Genomic DNA, 20,854 nt, shown 5'->3' with positions numbered 1-20,854 from the left:
CTCCAGACCCCGAGGGCCCGTTCCTTCTCCCTCAGACCCTCGAGGGCTCGTTCCTTCTCTCTCCTCCAGACCCCGAGGGCCCGTTCCTTCTCTCTCCCTCAGACCCCGAGGGCCCATTCCTTCTCTCTCCTCCAGACCCCGAGGGCCCGTTCCTTCTCTCTCCTCCAGACCCCGAGGGCCCGTTCCTTCTCTCTCCCTCAGACCCCCGAGGGCCCATTCCTTCTCTCTCCCTCAGACCCCCGAGGGCCCGTTCCTTCTCTCTCCTCCAGACCCCCAAGGGCCCGTTCCTTCTCTCTCCCTCAGACCCCCAAGGGCCCGTTCCTTCTCTCTCCCTCAGACCCCCGAGGGCCCGTTCCTCCTCTCTCCTCCAGACCCCGAGGGCCCGTTCCTTCTCCCTCAGACCCTCGAGGGCTCGTTCCTTCTCTCTCCTCCAGACCCCGAGGGCCCGTTCCTTCTCTCTCCCTCAGACCCCCGAGGGCCCATTCCTTCTCTCTCCTCCAGACCCCGAGGGCCCGTTCCTTCTCTCTCCTCCAGACCCCGAGGGCCCGTTCCTTCTCTCTCCCTCAGACCCCCGAGGGCCCATTCCTTCTCTCTCCCTCAGACCCCCGAGGGCCCGTTCCTTCTCTCTCCTCCAGACCCCCAAGGGCCTGTTCCTTCTCTCTCCCTCAGACCCCCGAGGGCCTGTTCCTCCTCTCTCCTCCAGACCCCGAGGGCCCGTTCCTTCTCCCTCAGACCCTCGAGGGCTCGTTCCTTCTCTCTCCTCCAGACCCCGAGGGCCCGTTCCTTCTCTCTCCCTCAGACCCCCGATGGCCGGTTCCTTCTCTCTCCTCCAGACCCCGAGGGCCCGTTCCTTCTCTCTCCCTCAGACCCCCGAGGGCCCGTTCCTTCTCTCTCCTCCAGACCCCCGAGGGCCCATTCCTTCTCTCTCCCTCAGACCCCCGAGGGCCCGTTCCTTCTCTCTCCTCCAGACCCCCAAGGGCCCGTTCCTTCTCTCTCCCTCAGACCCCCGATGGCCGGTTCCTTCTCTCTCCTCCAGACCCCGAGGGCCCGTTCCTTCTCTCTCCCTCAGACCCCCGAGGGCCCGTTCCTTCTCTCTCCTCCAGACCCAGAGGGCCCGTTCCTTCTCTCTCCCTCAGACCCCCGAGGGCCCGTTCCTTCTCTCTCCTCCAGACCCCCGAGGGCCCGTTCCTTCTCTCTCCTCCAGACCCCGAGGGCCCGTTCCTTCTCCCTCAGACCCACGAGGGCCTGTTCCTTCTCTCTCCAGACCCCGAGGGCCCGTTCCTTCTCTCTCCCTCAGACCCCCGAGGGCCCGTTCCTTCTCTCTCCTCCATACCCCCGAGGGCCCGTTCCTTCTCTCTCCTCCAGACCCCGAGGGCCCGTTCCTTCTCTCTCTCTCAGACCCCGAGGGCCCGTTCCTTCTCTCTCCTCCAGACCCCGAGGGGCCGTTCCTTCTCTCTCTCTCAGACCCCCGAGGGCCTGTTCCTTCTCTCTCCTCCAGACCCCGAGAGCCCGTTCCTTCTCTCTCCCTCAGACCCCCGAGGGCCCGTTCCTTCTCTCTCCTCCAGACCCCTCAGACCCCCGAGGGCCCGTTCCTTCTCTCTCCGTCAGACCCCCGAGGGCCCGTTCCTTCTCTCTCCATCAGACCCCCGAGGGCCCGTTCCTTCTCTCTCCGTCAGACCCCCGAGGGCCCGTTCCTTCTCTCTCCGTCAGACCCCCGAGGGCCCGTTCCTTCTCTCTCCTCCAGACCCCCGAGGGCCCGTTCCTTCTCTCTCCGTCAGACCCCCGAGGGCCCGTTCCTTCTCTCTCCGTCAGACCCCCGAGGGCCCGTTCCTTCTCTCTCCGTCAGACCCCCGAGGGCCCGTTCCTTCTCTCTCCTCCAGACCCCCGAGGGCCCGTTCCTTCTCTCTCCGTCAGACCCCCGAGGGCCCGTTCCTTCTCTCTCCGTCAGACCCCCGAGGGCCCGTTCCTTCTCTCTCCGTCAGACCCCGAAGACCCCTGGAGTCTCTAAAACCACAACTGATAGTCAGGTTTAAAAAAACACGATTTATATGTTATGTTAAAATATTTATACTCTGGGGAAATTTAACATTTGAAAAAAAATTCAAACAGCTTATTAAAGAGACGCAATAATAGTTAACTAGAATGATTTTTAAGGACAAAACTTTGAACTTTAGCACCCTAACCCTCCCCTAATTAAAGAATCATCCTCATCATATATAATCTCAAACACTCAAAGCACGAGGCGAGAGGTCAGAGGTCAGAGCATGGACACATGTCTTCCCATTCTGCCACTGCGAGGCCTGAGATCAGCAGGAAGTGGATAATCTTCCCAGCGGAGCGTGAATAGTACCAGTGAGTCACTCTCTGATTGAGGCTTTGTGTATTTTGTGACTCATTTGGCCACAAACTGCCATGTTTGGTCCAGTTTACAAGTGTACAAACAAGCAGGTGGAGTTGATGAGGCATATATTTTAGATTAAAACTTTTTTTTTTTTAAGATCCATAAAGAATATAACCAACCGAGGCATACATGTGTCTTCATGTCACCAGCTTGAAAGTTTAGACCTGTTGCAGCCCTCGAGTCATGAATGCTGTAAAAATGCTGTAATTGCAGTGAGAATCTATAGCTCTTTTAGGCCCAGATTGTTATATTGATTGCTTGGTCATATTTAAGGTATAAGTGTGATTGTTGACTATGGATATCTTCTGTCCTATTTTAATCAATTAAGTTTGTCAAAAATACTATGACAGTGTTGCATGAAGAACCATTTTCAGCATGTCTGGTCACATCATTGCTCAGCAAAGGTTTGTGGCCGGAATCCAGTCAGAGTTTCACATGAGGCCGGAAACAATTCCCAACGCTGATTTTGTTCGTGTTCAAGTTGGACATGCAAATTCATGTTGACCAACAGAACGCAACTCGGTTTGAAAGTGACTTCAGTGTGAGCACACATCACTACACTACTGACAATGGAAAATTGTCCTTTTTTTGCCACTAAATGTTGCTAATGTGGCCGCATCTTAAGAACCATGAAATAACTTCATAATTTTTCACATTGCAATAATATTTAACTACTTTTTTTTTTTTAATACTTGACTAAGAACTTCCCAAGCTGAATTAAGGGCAGAATTGATGTTGGGTTGCATTTAAAATGTAAAATGCAATGGACGTGATATGACTTCACGCTCAAATTCAGTGTTTAACAAATAATAACAAAGTGTGTTTATAGTGTAACTTAGCAATCTTCCATTGCTCACATCATTTGAATTCGCATTTCTTATTTCAGCAAACTTGGATTTTCACACAGAGCAGCAGAATGCGAAACTGTTTCACGTGAGATTTGAACGAAACCGTGTGACCACCGCTTTAGCTTTGCAGGTGATCCACTCTCAGTAAAAAAGTCTCCTGGTAACCAAATTTTGAAGCATAACCAATGCAATTTCCTTCATCTTTTAGCGTGTCCTGCAGATCTGCATTCCTGCAGAGCTCATTTCCGATTCTGTTGAAACACTCCTGAACCAGCTCGGCGAGGTTGAAACTGTCAGTCAAGGTTGAGATCGGATCTCCTGGAGCAGGTTTGAGCACCCCTGCACTAGACAATAAAGCCCACCCGATAATGAAAGAAACGCTAAACTGGTTTACTGACTGAGGGACACTGGGATTGTCATTGAGCCACCGCCTGGCTGGCGCTCGTGGCCTTGCTTGAAAAAATGCAGAGGAGCCAGAATTTCATGAAGCTGCAGTTTTGACGGGTTCACTGGAGGAGTGGCTGAGGAAACACAGCACACCTGTTCCTCGACTCACGCATCGCAGCGTTTGTTCACGCTGGACGTTTAGAGGCATGTGGTTACAACTGCAGGTCAGACAGCTGAGTCGAGTCCAGCCATGGCTCGAGTTGAACGATTTAAGGCAGATTCTTGCATCTTTAGCACAAGAGGTATAATAACATCAGACCACCAGAGAGAAACACGTGTGCATCTGGCTTTGTGGAGTAACTGACTTAAAGTAGCAACATGTATATAGTTTTCTTGGTTGTATTTAGTTTAGATTTGTCTGTTCAAAATGCTCAATCATCTAATATTGTTTGACATCCAAAATGTAGCATTCTCTTGCAAATGTTTTTGCGTTCCCTCAGGGAGTTTTGCGCTCACTCACAACACTTTTGCCTTTGCTTGCAAAACTTTTGCGTTCCCCCGAGCAAGTTAACATTTGCAAGTTCGCAAAACCTTTATTCTTATCAGGGTTGGAGCAAAACTCTGCAGGACTGTGGCTCTCCAGGACAGATGTTGTTCGGATCCAGCCACAATCCAATGGCAATTATGACATTTTACTATTACTTTTATGTATTACTATTTTATGTTTTGGTGAATTCTTAAGGATGAGCAATCTCATTTGTATGATCTGCACTTGCCTCTCTGAAGGTTATGTTTAGGGGTTGACCTTCATGCTTAGTGGGTTTTTTATCCTGTTTTTGTACAGAAAATCCAACTTTTGGATCAATATTGTAAGAATCCAAACAATGTAAGAAACATACAGTTTCTCATGAGATCGGGTTGCCTTCAGAACATATTTGAATCTAGCATTGTCTCAGGGTTAGCACAGGCAAGCATCATTCACCAAAATCTAGCCTCTTTTGTAATATTGTAGGTTAGGCACCATTTTGTGAGCTCCCATCTCATTTTTTACCCCATAACCATGTCCCTTTAGTCGCTCTGGCGAGCTTCCCCAACACTGACGCCACTGTAGTTCGACACGGCCGAGAAATCAGAAGGTTTTCTGTGAAAGACAGTTGGGTTCCTTCTAAATGGGTTTTGGAGTAGATCGAAGGATCAGGAAAAGTGTTCCTGATTTGCTTGACCTTCCGGACACTGTGAATGCCCCTCTGCAGAAGTGTGTTTAACGTGAACATTTGCTGTTTCTCTTGTGCAGCCACATTGAGAAGATCACCACATGGCACGACCCCAGGAAGAACCTGACCCCCTCGGTGACCCAGATGGGTCTGCACAATCAAGCCTCCACTAACGGCAACATACAGCAGCGCTCCATGGCCCTCTCTCAACCCAACCTCGGTGAGTGTGAACTCCATTACTCATGAAAACACACACGTTCTCTTGAGCCGTTTCAATCAGCTGGCAAGGTGTTCTCCCCAACGCTCGATGGCCCATGACATTCACACACACACCTAATATCACAGCTTTGACGTGCTAGCATATATTTCTTCTTTTGATTTTAGAGGTGTGTGCTAAGGCAAGCATCTCTATTATTACGCTCATATTAGAGATTTAAACAGCTCAGAGTCTTAAAGGGTTTGGTCTCCCTAAGTAATTCTGTCATCATTTACTCACTCTCATGTTGTCCCAAACCCATAAGACCATAAAATAATCTAAGACCCAAATGAATGAAACTTTAGAGGTTGCTTTCTGTCCCTCCATTGAAAGTCCAAGTAACCAAAACTTAAAAGATCATAATGGTGTTGTAAAATGAATCCATATGAATCAAGCAGTTTAATCCACACATGAAAACACCACATATTACCCATGAATCCACATAGTAACTTGCTAAAAACCATCAGAAGCTTTCCGAAATCGCCCCCTTTACCCTTTTATAGTGCATTATTTGAGGGAACGGCCATTTGTAGTGCTGGCTGAAACCATGTGAAGTGCACTCGTTCAATCCCACAATGCACCACAGTATCTGATGTACACTCAGCTGCTAGGTGCTAAACCAGAGGTGTCAAACTCACCCCTCGTCATTCGCATTTACTTCAAAACTACACAAATCTAGTCAGTTCTTTGGGCTAGGCACCAAACAAATGAAACAAAGTGTTTCATCCAGCCATTTCTTACTTTAAGTATTTGTTTATGACGTGAACACTATTTATCATGTGTGTATAACAGCAACACACATCAGTCTGTCTGTTGATCAGAGGCTCTGAATGAGGTGTAGCTGCTCCGTTCGAGGGCTCGAATGCTGGTTTAATGAAGAAAGTCTCCCAGCTGAAGATCTGAAGGCTTTTAAAGCTGGCGTACTGTATATGTGAGGGGTTTTGTTTAGTGTCTGCATGTTGTTTGCTCTGACTCTGTCAGAACGCTAAATGACTTCCAAATGGGCTCTCTTTGTTTGCCTTTTTTTTTTTTTAATCCTGATTTGTGATGAAATGGAAAAAAAGGTGTGCCTCTGCTTTGTTGGCAGCCGAGAAACAGATTCCAGCGAAGGGGGTGGGGGGGGATAAGAACGAGACGAAAGAGTTTGGAGGGAGAAAGATTCCTTCCAGCACTTCCAGCGCATACAGTAGACGCCCACTATCTCAGCATATAGAGTTACAGTGCACACTACAACGTTTAGTCTGCAGTCACAGGAAGTAAAGAGATTTAATAAAAGTTACAATACTTGACTCCCAAACAAAAACTGTCCTCCCAAAAGAACGCGTCCAGTGTGTGTAGTGCAATGAAAAACATCAGAAAGTTTCCAGTGAGACCGTAGCACGCATCATGAGTGTGAGGAAGCGCTGGTGATGACATCTCACCGCACTGGATGTGAATAAAGCTGCTCAGCCTGAAATAATGAACTGTGTGTGTGTGTGTGTGTGTGTGTGTGTGTGTGTGTGTGTGTGTGAGAGCCAACCTGCTACACTCGTTCAAACGGCCGTTTTCCTCCCTGATCTTCTGTAAACTCAACCATTCATTTCTGTCTTGCACGATCTTCTGATGACTCAACCGCTCTTTTTTGTGTGTGTGTGTGTTTTGTTTTTTACATGGCTGTGTCATCCATTTTGGCTCACTAGAACAAGTTCAGAGGGCTCACAATAGAAAGCCGAGACTCAGTCCTGGCCCCTACAATCCCACAATGCCTTGTTCTTCCTCTATCCCTGGCTTTTTTTCAGTCTCTGGGAACTTGAGGGGCAACAGATTTCCTCTATTCTTAGTTTAGACCAGCTCGAGCCTTCACCTGTTGTGTGTGTTCACCATGGGCCCCCCTCAAAATGTAGGGATTATGGGTAATTGCCAGTTGACACTCTAATGCAGGGCCTAAGGTCCTGTTTCTCCCAGTCGTTTCCACTCTTAGCAGAACTCTATAGTTTGTTCTGTATCTTTTTCTCCTGGCAGTTGATAACAATGGACATATTGCATCACACTCGGTTTTACAAGCAGCTGTTCTGCTTTTTTAGCTCTTAAGCTGAAATTAAGCCCAGCGTGAATGTGTGGTTTGGGTCAATGATATTTAAACGTACATTAACAAAATGCAGTTCATTCATTCAGTGAATATACATCTTAAACGATGAGGATGTTTTTAAATTTGATACATAGAGATGTCTCTGTTTATCTGACTTTATGACAAAGCAAGGATAGTTCAGGCTGTAAAATGTGCCACCAAAACTTACCAAAAACTTAATGACACTGATTAATTAATAGGCTAATTAAAAAAAAACTTGCCTTGAAATATATTTGAGTAAATGTTTTGATTGGTTACACCTCATGACATTGAAAAAGTTAGTACATTTAAACTTTTCTTGAAAATTGTTGCTATAATTAGTTTTTTCTCATCCATGTATTTTATTCATTTGGATTTGATTGGATCTTGAAAAGTGGTCTGTGTTATATTGTATAATACTGGACACTGCTATTTGACCCTGGCTACATCAAAAGAAAGCCAATTCATTTTAGGGCCAACACAAGTCATTACATTTTGATAAAAACTCAAACCACTACACTGTCAGAAAAATAATTGCACACAACAGTTTGGCGCTGGTGCATTTCCCCTTAAAAGGACAATTTTGTACTTTTTTTTACCCATAAAAGGTTTTTGTTTGTATTATGTAGGCTACCCTTAAGGTGTATGTCCCTTTTTGGGGTAAATAAGGTACAAGTATGTTCCTTTAAGGGTCCTGCACCAGTGACAAGCTGTTTTGCCCCTTTGCACATTTAAGTAGTGGCGTAAATGAAGCGCTACTCCTCTGTGGGCATCGCTCTGGAGTGGGTCAGGCTGCCGGCTGACCTCTAGCTGTTGTGCTGTTGCCGAACAGGACAGTTGCCCGAGGCTTGGGAGCAGGCCGTCACCCCTCAGGGAGAAACATACTTCATTGACCACAAAACCCAGAGCACCTCATGGCTGGACCCGCGGGTGGGTAAGTACTCCCTTCTCGAGTTCCTGGAGTCCAATCAGCCCAGTAGCTTGATCCAATCATTTAATTCTTCCACATCCTGCCGCCCCACTCAAATCCCACAGCCTCATTCCTGATCGTCTGACCCCCGTTTCCCACACTGCCACTAATCTAAACCCACAGTATGATGAAATGGCATGAGGGTGTTGTTCTAGTGCTGTGACTAGCATGTGTTGTTGACATGAGAGTGAGAGTGTAATGATCCACAGATGATTTGCGCTACATGCTAATACTTGTTGATTGTCATTATTGTCTGTTGGCCTGATCAGTGATCATTTCCCTTATAAAAACTTAATGATCCTTGATGACCATTTCCAGGGCCAATTAAAATTCTGTCATGTCTTTCCAAACCTTTATGACTTTCATTCTTCTGCAAAACACAATTTGACAAGTGTTTAAACTATTTTCTTAAATATAATGGAAGCCAATGGGATCCAAAACGAAAAAATTAACCACATTGACTCATTTTATGGACAAAAATTAGTTTTGGAATGACATGAGCGCGAGTAAATGATGACCGAATGTTCATTTTTCAATGGTGCTAAATATATTGTTTTTGCCAATGACCAACAACTGAAAGTCTGATCTAATAATGTGTATTTTTTGGTGGAAATATCTGTAAAGTTATGGCTGGCTTGACTGACATGTCATGTTCCTCGAGCCTGTAAAATAAATATTAGAGAGAACCTGTGTTCACTATGTTGTTTAGTTTACCCCATAAAGTTGGGGAACATTGGCATCGAGTTTCAACCTACTATTGTTCATTAGTTAATGTCACATGATTAGATTTTCACTATATGATTATCGTGAGCAAAACAATTCACATTAATGATATTATCGCATATTATCTCTAAAAAAAATTACATATAAAACAATTTTTTAAAAGATATTATCAGAAGAGTAGCATCACGGTTATTGTCGATTCTGGCGTACAACACCCCTAGTGGACATAGGGCTCAGACAAATATACAAATGTCCTTCGGTGTCTTTGTGATATGGTATATAGATATTCAACATAAGAAGCAATAGTGACACATATGGACCCATTTTATACTCTTTAATTACTATGTAACTTTTAAATTAATAATTTGATACGATGCACTTACATTGTACTATTATAAAAAAAACTGCATGTAATTATTTTCTGGAATTGACATCTGTAATAATGCTGTTGACCCGACACCTACCCTTAACCCACCCTTAAACCTTATCCTACCCACACCACACCACCAGACCAAAGCAGAAAAATAGTAGTTAGAGACACCTAATATAAAGGAGGACTAATATAAAGTAGTGTAATTGGAGTGAGATATGGCTAACACTTTTAATTTCGAGCTCTTGTTGAGACAGGACGTCCATTTAAATCTCACAGATTTTTGGGACTGGAAGTTTTTTCCTTTCCTTTTTTCTTGTCGTTTTTTGCTGACCCTGTTGGACAGCTGATGCCGTTTCTGGGAAATCAATGAAACAAGAAGTTCTTTGTGGTGTGGCTTTAGCAACTCAATCGACTCTGTCCGAGCTCTCTCTCTCTCTCTCTCTCTCTCTCTCTCTCTCTCTCTCTCTCTCTCTCTCTCTCTCTCTCTCTCTCTCTCTCTCTCTCTCTCTCTCTCCTCGTCCACGGACCTTGTCCGCTCCGCATGTGTTTTCCATCATGGGGGTTGTTGTTACACTCAGATGTCAGGAGGCCAAAGGCTGGAAGGAAGAGTGTGTCGGACGCCTCCAGAGCTACGGTTCACATCTGGACTGGCAGCTCGCACTGGAACAGAGAGTAGCCGAGAGTCAGGGACACCTGTTGGACTCAGACAGTGAACCACCTGAACTCTGTCAAGGCACCTTTATTTATACAGCGCTTTACACAATGCAGATTGTTTCAAAGCAGCTTTACAGTGGTAACCTCTAGATAAATGGCATTTAAAAGTCAATCTCAATAGTAAATGTCCGTCTTAAAATGTCATGAAATGTTTAACCTATTTTTAGGACCATTTATTATTTGCAATGAGACTACATTTTCCTCACAATTATTGGTTGAGTTTCTGCACCACAGACAACACTGAACAGAATAATTCCTTTTGATGTGAATACAAAGTATTGTAACGTTGACAAAATTTACCCAAGAAAATTTGGCTGCACTTTATTTTAAGGTGCAATAGTTACATTGTACTTACTCAAATAAGTACTGAGTAATATTAAGTATCTACATGTACTTACTATAGGGTTAGGGTTTGGTTTATGGTTAGTTACTTTAATTATGCATAAATTACTGTTAATACTATAGTAAGTACATGTTGTAACGTGTAACTACGTCACCTTAAAATAAAGTGCCACGACATTCATATTGAATAGAACTCCTCTATAACAGTTAAAAAGGTGAAGATTGACAATGTTCCTTTGATTATAATGGTCATATTATAACCACTAGATGGCAGCAGAGGACCAATCCCTGCATTTTGAGTCAGCTTAGACCCCATAAGCACACGTCATGAAGGCCTTAAACCGTCTGAACCCCGATAATTGCTGCTCACAGCTAGATTTTACGGTTAATACTAAGTACATGTTGTAACGTGTAACTACGTCACCTTAAAATAGTGTTACCAGATATTCTGTCATTGTCTACTCACCCTTGAGTTGTTCCAACCCTGTAACACTTTCAAGTTTCAAGTTATTTTAATGAAACCTGAGATTTCTGTCCCTCCATTGAAAGTCCATTCCACCAAGACTTTCAAGCATCATGAAACCATCATAAAAGTGACCCATATGAATCGAGCGCTTTAATCCAAGTCTTCCGAAGATACACAGTCACTTTATATGATGAACAGATTTAATATAGGCTTTTATTCACATCACTAACATTGATTAGCAAACATGCATAGAGCACATGCATAGGTTGACTGAAGCCCAAACCTCGCTGGGTCTCCTGCATCAAGCAAACATGTTTTGGTGGAATGGACTTTCAATGGAAGGACAGAAATCTCTCAGGTTTCAAAATATTGTCATTTGTGTTTTTCAGATGAACAAAAGTCTAATAGGTTTGGAACAACATGATGGTTAGCAATAGATTACAGAATTTTCCTGTTTGTTTGAACTAACCTTTTAATTGTCCTGGAAAATAATATCACAATGCAAAATTTCTCGATGGCAGTAAAAATAGTTGATGACTTCAGTGACAGAAGTAAAGTCTGAACTAGCGAATGCCTCCTCTTCATCTTACCATATAAGGCCGTCTTTGCTTCACCTCAACTGCTCGATTGCCAAATCCCCCCCCCCCCATCCATAAAAATTACCTTTTGAAGATCTTTTCCTCGTAAATAAATGTTCGTATATCTTTTAAATAAAGCAAAGCGTCCTCAGCTCCTGCGTAGTTATGAATGTGGTGTTTATTAAGAGTTTTTGTTCAGTTCTGTGTTTGTGTACATGATGCAGATTTGTTCTCTTGACATTTTGACCTGGTTTATCATTTTCCACACACACTTGGATGGTTGACGTGATGTCTTCCTGTTCGCTGGACAATTGATGGCCTGAAAATGTCTATAGCAAGTCTGAAGAATCACAGCATGTAGTCTAACAAGGAAATTGGTTAAGTGCCAGTTTTAAGCCGTTCTCTTGTGCATTATGTAACCCTCTCCAACAGAAATCCATTTATAGTAGAACTGTGAGACACACAGGGTGATGTGCCTCAACTTTTTCCACCCAGTAAGTTTGATCGAGTCTTTTACACATTTTAAGAAGATGTGGGTCCTGTGGAGGAGATATGCAGGATTGGGGGAGTTGAACAAACAGACTTCGAACATGATATTTGATATCAAGCCATTTGTTGATGAAACGTGTGCTATCACTTATTCTATTACTTATTGACTCATTTTACTTTAAAGGAGGAACCTGAGCCTTACCTTTAGACAAGACAATTATAGAGATGGGTCTGGGCTCTTTTGACTTGGGCCAGCACTTTTACATTCATGCTTTTATCCAAAGTGAATTACATTGCATTCATGGTACACATGTCTTGCATTCCCTGGGAATCAAACCCATGACCTTGGCATTGCTAGCATGAGTACATAGTTATTACAGACACATAAAATGGAACCCAACATTTTTCTTGAGATCTTCCATTAAACAAGCAACACCCTACAAGCCACTTACAGTAGCAACCACTCAGACTATGTTAGCAACCACCCACAACACCCTGAACGTTTTATTTCGTTGCACTTAATCTAGCTCAGGTGCGTCCGATCCTGCCCATGAACGGCCAGCTTTAGCTCCAGCCAGACCAAACACACACGCCTGGATGTTTCTCGTAATCCGGGAGTCCTTGATTAGCTGGTTCAGGTGTGTTAATTCAGGTCTGGAGCTGAACTCTGCGGGACAGGAGCACGATTGGACACCCCTGATCTGGCTGCGCTTGATAGTAAGTTCATGTTCTGCGTGAACGATGAGTCAATCAAATCCTGAAACTCATTATGCTAACAGGATAGTTTTACTGAGTATACCTAGCATTACCTGATCACATAAAGAGTCTCTTTTTTATTTGTATGTTTGTTCTAAACCGTACTGTAAATCTCAAGAAAACACTTTATGTGCAGTATTTGTAACTACTGTGTACTTATTAGCAGCGTTGGGGAAAGTTACTGTTAAAAGTAATGCGTTACAATATTGTGTCACCCCCTTAAAAAAAGTAACTTAACGTAGTTACTTTTTTCTCCTCTGTGTCTCATCTGGGCTGGACTTGCTTGCTTGTTTTTTAATAAATAAATAAAATAACATGTAAAGGCCCTTTCACACCATAAGTGAGATGAGTCTTAGGCTTATATTAACATCTGTACAGTAGAGGGCGCTGCTCAAACAAACCTTTCAGCTGTGCTGCCAGTCTGAACCGCAGAAGAATAAGAAACAGGAGAAGAACGTTCAACACACTTACTTCAGCAATAAAAACAAAAAGCTTGGGTCATCAAAAGTCAAAAGTAAAGACATTGGTTAATAAAGTAAGACTAAATACGTAAAGTATTTGTCTAATTTATTATTTAAGTATTGCAGGTTTGCGTAATATTCTGAGTTTGCATTTCATTGTTTGTATTCATGTCGAGGAATACGTGCATAGCTCAGGTTACTCGTACAGCCCGCGGTTTCACGGTTCAAAACGAAACTGAAGAGATCGAAAAAACAACAAACTACCGAGACCGCATCGCCAACAGAGGCCATGACAAGCGCTTGTTCGAGGGAGCTCAGCCAGCTCTTGCTTCAGAGTACAAAGATATTTTTATCACTCATAACTTCTGGAGAGAAAAAGCACAGCGTGCATGTTTAATCCTTGTCCATTATCTATCAAATGAAATATGCAAAGCGTACGAGTAAACCAAAGCACACTTTGGTTTTTGGTTTGGGTTTTAAGGTTAGTACCTTGTTAGTAAGTACACAGTAGTCAAGTAAAGTCACCTTTATTTATACAGCGCTTTTTACAATACAGATTGTTTCAAAGCAGCTTTACAGAGATAACAGGACAATAATTCAACAAAGTTTGTTTCCAGAAAATAGCGTCACAGTCCAGCTTAAGTAAGTTCAGTGATGGTTCATTTTGGTGTAAAAAAATTATTAATTCAGTTCATTTATATATATATATATAGCCGCTCTGGAGAAAACCTCCATTCTCCAGTCCAGTCACCTCAGCACACTATGTTTCCCAGAATCCCTCCTGGCTCACTCTCCACCATCACCACAGCCGTCGATCACCCTCATCAGCACCTTTCCGTTCAACCTCACCTGTCACTTCACCATTTGTCTGGTCTTGTTGTTCCTACCAAGAACTACTAACCAGACTACCACTACCTCTGAGAGACTCACCTGTGAGATCCGGTCTTCAGTCATCCGTCTTCTCCAGCGATCCACTCATTTCTCAAATCAGACAGATCAGAACTGTCGTTCACCTATCATCAACTCAACGTATCCATTCTCCCAGTTACTCGCCTGTTCACGTCGATTGTTATCTGCATACCTGCAATAAACCACAGTTTTGGATATTACCTGTTGTTGCATTCCTCTGTTCCATGACGCATTGACGTTAAAGTTGCCTTATATAAAGTGGACCACAGTAGTTTCACTTTCACGGTTACACTTTATCTTAAGATGACGTTGTTACAGTGTAATTACACAAATAAGTACTGAGTAATATTAATCAACTGCATGTACTTACTGTAGGGTTAAGGTTTGGTTTAAGGTTAGTTGCTTGTAATTATGCATCATTTTCTGTTAATACTATACAGTAGTAAGTGCATGGAACTACATCATCTTAAAATAAAGTGTGACTGTCTTCACTTGTTGAGGGTTGCACCAAGCAAAGAGAATACAAACTGAGTCTAGGCCCTTGCAGCCACCTTGTCATGGTGACACGTACGTCGTTTTATTTTTATATAAGCTGGACAATACTGAGTCCATGAGCGGTTCAACCCGCTCCGTGAGCCGGAGAGCAGAGAGACTGTGCTTTGTTTGTGCCGTATCTCACGACTCTTTCAGCCCACATCTGGCTTTTACAGGAATGTTTTCTCCATGTGAAAGTGGTTTACCCGACAGATAAACACACCACACACACAGAGATACACACACACACACACACACACATGCTCCAAACGGTCACGAGTCGCAAACACTCTTCACAGGAGCTGTGGGCTGAAGAACCCTCGCGCACTTCACAGTTAAAATTAAAGACTATGATAATGAAGCTGGTTGAGTCTGAAGTAAAGCAGTGAAGTGAATCTTGTGCAGAAGATCAGAAGGTCAGTTCTGAAACGCCACCAGCGTCCTTGAAGCAAACAGTGTGTCCGATCTGTCCGTTCCTCTGAGAACAGCAGGCAGTCTTTGCACTGGAACAGAACAGCTTTTGACGATCCAGAGACGAATGAAATCACGCATTTATTGTGAAAACGTAATTGATATAAATCATACTGTCTGCTTAAAGCAAATTGATTTGTTTCATTTTCACAGACAAGCCTTTGCCAAGAAAACCTTTCTTTGAGTTCTCATCTTACTCATTTTTCTCTTTGAAAATTCATTTTACAAGCATCTTAAAAAGGCCCACCCTAATAATCTTCTGGTACATGTAGGTTAGCCAATCACAACAGACCTCATTTACATTTCAAAATCTTAAAGATACACCACCATTCAAAAGTTTGGGGTCAGAAACATTTGTTTTAAAATAAATAACATTTACACAGCAAAGATGCTTTAAATTGCCCAAAAGTGTCAGTAAAGACATTTATAATGTATCATGGTTTCGACAAAAATATAAAGCAGCACGTCTGTTTTCAACATTGATAATAATCAGAAATGTTTCTTGAGCATCGAATCATCATATTTGAATGAGAGTGAGGAATGATGCGGAAAATGAACATTTCAAAATGCAAATGCTTTGATTTGCATTTTGTGACATGTATGGTCTCGTCTCCTGAGCTGAGCGTTTCGTCACACCCCTAATAAATCATAATTTCCCAACAACAGATTTGTGGCCAGTGAAAATGCTGAGTAGCAGCACTGGAAAACCACTAGCCAACAGTTCATGTCAAGCCCTGGGTCATGAGAACTACTTTCTGTCTTGTTTTTTGTACAGCTAACACATTATAATTGGACGTATGTGACTTGCCTGTAGTCGGTGGTGACAGTGAAGACAGTTTTCTTCAGTGTTTAACTGTTTAAATTCCTCCTGCTCACTGAAGAAATGAGTTCAAATGTGTCTAGACTTCAGAAAAAGTACTAAGTACTTATTATTTCACAACTATAACTACGAATTTAAAGTATCCCTCACCGAGTCAAGTAAAGTCACCTTTATTTATACAGCGCTTTTAACAATAGAGATAACAGGAAAATAATGCAACAGAGTTTGTTTCTAGAAGAAAACAGCGTGACGCTATCTCTGTAAAGCTGCTTTGATTCAGTTCAAGTAAGTTCAGTGATGGTTTATTTCTGTTAAAAGTTGTTAATTTAGTTCATTTATATTTATAGCCGCTCTTGAGTAAACCGTGATGTCATCGTCCAGCTCAGTTCAGTTCTCATATAATGGTGTCAATGCAGGAGATCAATAATATTGCTGAATATTAAATGAAATGTCCTCAATTAAGCAAGACAAAGGCAAAAAAGGCTTAGTCACTCATTGTAGACGCCTGATTCCTTGTAAACGACGATCCGCTTAGAGCTTGCCGGTGAAGAACGTTGTGCTCAGTATGCGTCAGATGCTCAGTGAAGTGTGTGTGTGTGTGTGTGTGTTGCAGTGCTCAGCCAGCAGGCCCATCAGCAGCACCTCCAGCAGCAGCAGGCCCAGGCCCAGGCTCAGGCCCAAGCCCAAGCTCAGGCTCAAGCCCAGGCTCAGGTCCAGGCCCAGGGCTCCCAGCAGCAGCAGAGCTCTCAGCCCATGATGAACATGAGCGCCCAGCAGCACCAGCAGAAGATGAGGCTCCAGCGCATCCAGATGGAGCGAGAGCGCATCCAGAGGAGACAGGAGGAGCTCCTGAGACAGGTGAGTGTCTGCTGGATACAGGGAGAACAGTCCTCTCTCACAGTGCTGTGTTGACCTGTGTATTCCTCTGGACGCCTCAAACCCCACCAGGTGTCACCTGAGCTCTCGGAAGAGCTGGTTTTAGTGGAACTGATTATAGAAATGTGAATGTTAATGTGCCTGGTTTCACAGACGGGGCTTAGATTAAGCCAGGATTAGGCCTTAGATCAATTAGGGCTTTTGAAACAAAACATGTACATCAAACAAAACAATGACACGGACAGATTTTAAGATATATCATTACAAGTTGCTTTCAGGTTAAACAGCTTAAACATGCATTTCAGTTTGAGACTGTGAAACCGGGGGTAAAACTTTGATTCAGTTGCGGCCTTAAATCAACTATAATAAATGTCCCTATCTAAGTCGTTTCAACTTAAATTATATTAAACTGACTTAAAAAATCAATTTGAATCTAGTATAACTTATAAAAATGTGAAGTTGCTTGCATTATCTTGATGGTGAAGTCATTTAAAAACATATGTTGCCATAACTTATTGATCATATAATTTTTTACAGTGTATAAGAAAAAAAGTCCCTTTAAGACAAGTCATGTCACTCATCAGCCATCTTTGAAACGCCTCATGATCATGCGAGTGCAGCAAAGAAACTCTATTCTCAAACTGTTCGCCAAGCTTACGATTAAATTTCATATTTGAAATCACCAATGAAATCTGACAGCAACTGTCTCATACATTTTGTTTCTAAACGCTCAAATAATGACAGAAAACAACATTTTTCTGGCTATATCAAGCATGTGCAGTGGAAACACGTCTGACTGCAGTGATGCAATGACTTTACCCAATCAGCGATTGGCTCTTATTTAGAAGGCGGGACTCATTCCGTCATATTGAGCGTTGCACCTTTCCCCATTCAAAACAATACGAGTGACGCGTCTTATGTAATTCTATAGTCTTTGATAAGAAGCGCCTTTTCCAAAAAGGTGAAATGGGGAATGAAATATGACTCTCCGACTAAACACCAGGGTCAGCTTAGAGAGAGGCCGGGAAGCTCTGATGTGAACTCTGACGCCCCCTAGTGGTGCACGCGCTCGGGCCGCATCATAACTCAAGCTCAGGTTTATAGGAATGATTGAAACGAGCACGAGTAAAGCAGCAGACAGACCTCACACAGCATGTGTTTACATCCAACAGTCCTGGCTCTATTCACTCAGTTTCTGATCATGGACATGCTTTCTGTGTGAGAACACAGGCAGTTTGCATGTTTGTGGACTCGTCGGGCATTGGTTTCTGGTCCTGGATGTGTTCCACGGCTCCGCTGGACTGGATTCTTGCAGCTGTTTTTGCAAAAGCACTCCACCCTGAATCTCTATATATAAACAGCCTGAGCTCTGGCCAGTGCACTTAAACGCTTCACTGTGAAGATGATCGTTTTAGAAAAGCATTTACACTAATTCCTCAGATCAAACTCATTGTTAAAACTGTAAAAAAGGATTTAAACTATTTAAAGCTCAAATAATCCAGTCACCTTATGGGTTTACCTGTTATGTTGTCATGGTAATAAAGTTGTAAATTTGGATAATTCATGGTAAGTCATGATAACATGTTATTTACATCTTGTGTTTTGGCTGTTGGCACGGCAACTGTATGAAGCTTTTGCTTAGTGTTTTTACAATAAAGAATTATGCATACAAAAATAAGTAACATAAAAATAACGAATTAAGTAAACTATTAAGTATTACTAACAAATGTATTATATATTAAAATTAAAATTTCAGTTTTATGTTTAGTAATTTTGGCATTTCAACAAACAAAAATTGTAAATGTTGCCGTGAGTGAGTTTGTGTGTGTAAATCAATTTTCTAGTAGGATGTATTGATACACTGTCTATTGAATTTAATATTCTTTTATTCATATTTTCATATGAATAGGAAAATATTAAAGACTTAATCACTCCACAATATACAGTAGCTTCCACTAGAAAGCACCAGCCCAACTCATAAATGTCTTTAACAACTGCGATTTTATATAGATTTAACTAGTTTGAGTTGTTGGATGCATTATATAATAAATGTATGTTCCTGAGACTCACACCAGCATTAATAACTGGAAATACAAGGTATATTTAGTTTATTATAATACAGGCAGTAAAGCAGTTTTATGAGCACAGATTTTAAATGTTAGCTCTTCCTCTGTGTTTGAGTTCCTCATGTTAGTGTTTGTCAGGGTTACAGTGTGTGTGTGTGTTTCTCCAGGAGGTGGCGCTCCGACAGCTGCCCATGGACTCTGATAACATGGCCCCCGTGGCTCCAGCCATCAGCTCTCCGGTCATGACGCAGGCCAGCATGCCCACCAACAGCTCGGACCCCTTCCTCAACAGGCAGGTGTCCTCCTCACCCTCTCCTGTGGAGATGAGCTTCTCCTGTGTGACGCTGTGTTAAAGAGTGTGTGTGTGTGTGTGTGTGTGTGTGTGTGTGTGTGTGCAGTGGGCCGTATCACTCCCGAGAGCAGAGCACGGACAGTGGACTCGGACTGGGATGCTACAGTATTCCCACCACTCCTGAGGACTTCCTGAACAACATGGAGGAGATGGACACAGGTGACGCAAACACAACGCTGCGTGATGTTATTAGTACACGCCATTGAGAAATTCTTACACAGTATCTAATTAAATGACACACACAAAAACAAAACAAAAACTTTACACTGCATGTGTAAAGGGTGTGAATGTGCATTTCTCACTGAGCTCCTGTCTTGCGGTGTGCAGGTGAGAACATGAACGTGCCGGTCAGTATGAACGTTCCCCAGCAGAGCCGCTTCCCAGATTTCCTGGACTCCATGCCCGGCACCAACGTGGACCTGGGCACCCTGGAGGGGGCCGACCTCATGCCCATCCTCAACGACGTGGAGTCGGTCCTGAACAAGAGCGAGCCCTACCTCACCTGGCTCTAGGCCCACACGCCACACTAAAGACTGTTTTACACAAATATAGATATTATATTATATATTCAATCAGCCTCTTCCTCTAGTTTCACTTTTTAGGTGTCAGAAATCACCACGAGTCTAAGAACAATACCAAAGTGTTTAGCCTGTGAACAAATGAGCAAGCATGTGTCAATCAAAGCATTAGAGGAAGACAAACGTGTTTGTGTTGTAACTGATGTTGGGTAGATATGATTATGACTGTGTTTGTGTTCAGAAGGATCACACTGAGAGCAGAAACGCATTAATGGTGTCGTGTAAGTCGGGCTCTCGGATCATGTTTAACAGGCGTGTTTGTACATTTAACACACAGAGAGAGAGTCTGGGTGAATCTCACGAAAAGAAATGCTTGCAGTCAAAAAAATTAGGTATGTTTCATTGCAAATGTGAGTTTATAGCTCAAAATTCAGACTTTTTTCTCTGAAATTCTGCATCAGGTCAGGTTACACGACACCGCTTTCAACTAAAAACGAATTTTATTCGTTTTGCTCGTTCGGACGAATGAAAACCGATTTCAAAGTGCAAGTTTTTGAAAACGATACCATTATCATCTCCATTTAAACTACAGAAACGTGAATTTGTGAAAATGCTGACGTCATGCGCATGTGTATCACGTGTTCAGTCTATAGACAGTTTCTTTGCAAAGTAACATCGCCACCTACTGGCCTGGCATGAATAATACAGCGTTTTTAGTCGTTTTCACGGATCCGTGTGACCGGGGATTGTTTTGACAACATTGTCGTCTGTACGCGAAAAACACAAAAGAAAAATCGTACATTTTTAGTACACCATTGTTGTGTAAACGTACCCCCAAAAAACCCTGAATTGCAGAAATGAGAATTTCGAGATATAAACAGTGCAACTGCAAGATATAAACTCACAATTCTGAGATAAAAAAAGTCTGAATCGTGATATAAACTGTTACATTTTTTCTATTTTTATTCTGTAGCAGAAATAACTTCCATAAGAACATGTCTAGATCAATAATAAGAAATAAGAAGTAAACGCTTAAAGAAAATTAAGCCAATTTCTGAATGATAATTAAGCATGTTTCCCCCAAACACTAATGAGAAGAATCATCACTGAGAATGAGACTTACAATCAAACTCGAGATTCAAAGGTGTTACAGTAAACATTGGGAACATGCAAATGTTCTTTCTCTCTTATTTAAACCATAAAGCTAGTTTTATTGGAATAAATGAACGTATTTAGGTTGATTG

At 42.7% G+C, this 20,854-nt stretch overlaps 1 protein-coding gene across 2 annotated transcripts in view; it reads left to right on the top strand.

Annotated features, from left to right (window-relative positions):
* wwtr1 (WW domain containing transcription regulator 1) overlaps positions 1-20,854 on the top strand; it is a 65,988-nt gene extending 45,134 nt beyond the window's left edge. The window contains exons 3-7 of one of the 2 annotated variants that reach the window (XM_081385193.1): positions 4,931-5,070; positions 16,412-16,656; positions 18,908-19,032; positions 19,139-19,251; positions 19,420-20,854. In XM_081385193.1, coding sequence (XP_081241319.1) covers positions 4,931-5,070; positions 16,412-16,656; positions 18,908-19,032; positions 19,139-19,251; positions 19,420-19,604 — 808 coding nt within the window. In that variant the 3' untranslated portion in view covers positions 19,605-20,854. The remainder of the gene's footprint in view (positions 1-4,930; positions 5,071-16,411; positions 16,657-18,907; positions 19,033-19,138; positions 19,252-19,419) is intronic. The other variant, XM_081385192.1, reaches the window with a different exon arrangement.

The sequence above is a fragment of the Scardinius erythrophthalmus genome (genome assembly GCF_964197995.2).
Source record: "Scardinius erythrophthalmus genome assembly, chromosome: 14".
Classification (NCBI taxonomy): domain Eukaryota; kingdom Metazoa; phylum Chordata; class Actinopteri; order Cypriniformes; family Leuciscidae; genus Scardinius; species Scardinius erythrophthalmus.
This window is presented reverse-complemented; position numbering and strand designations above follow the sequence as displayed.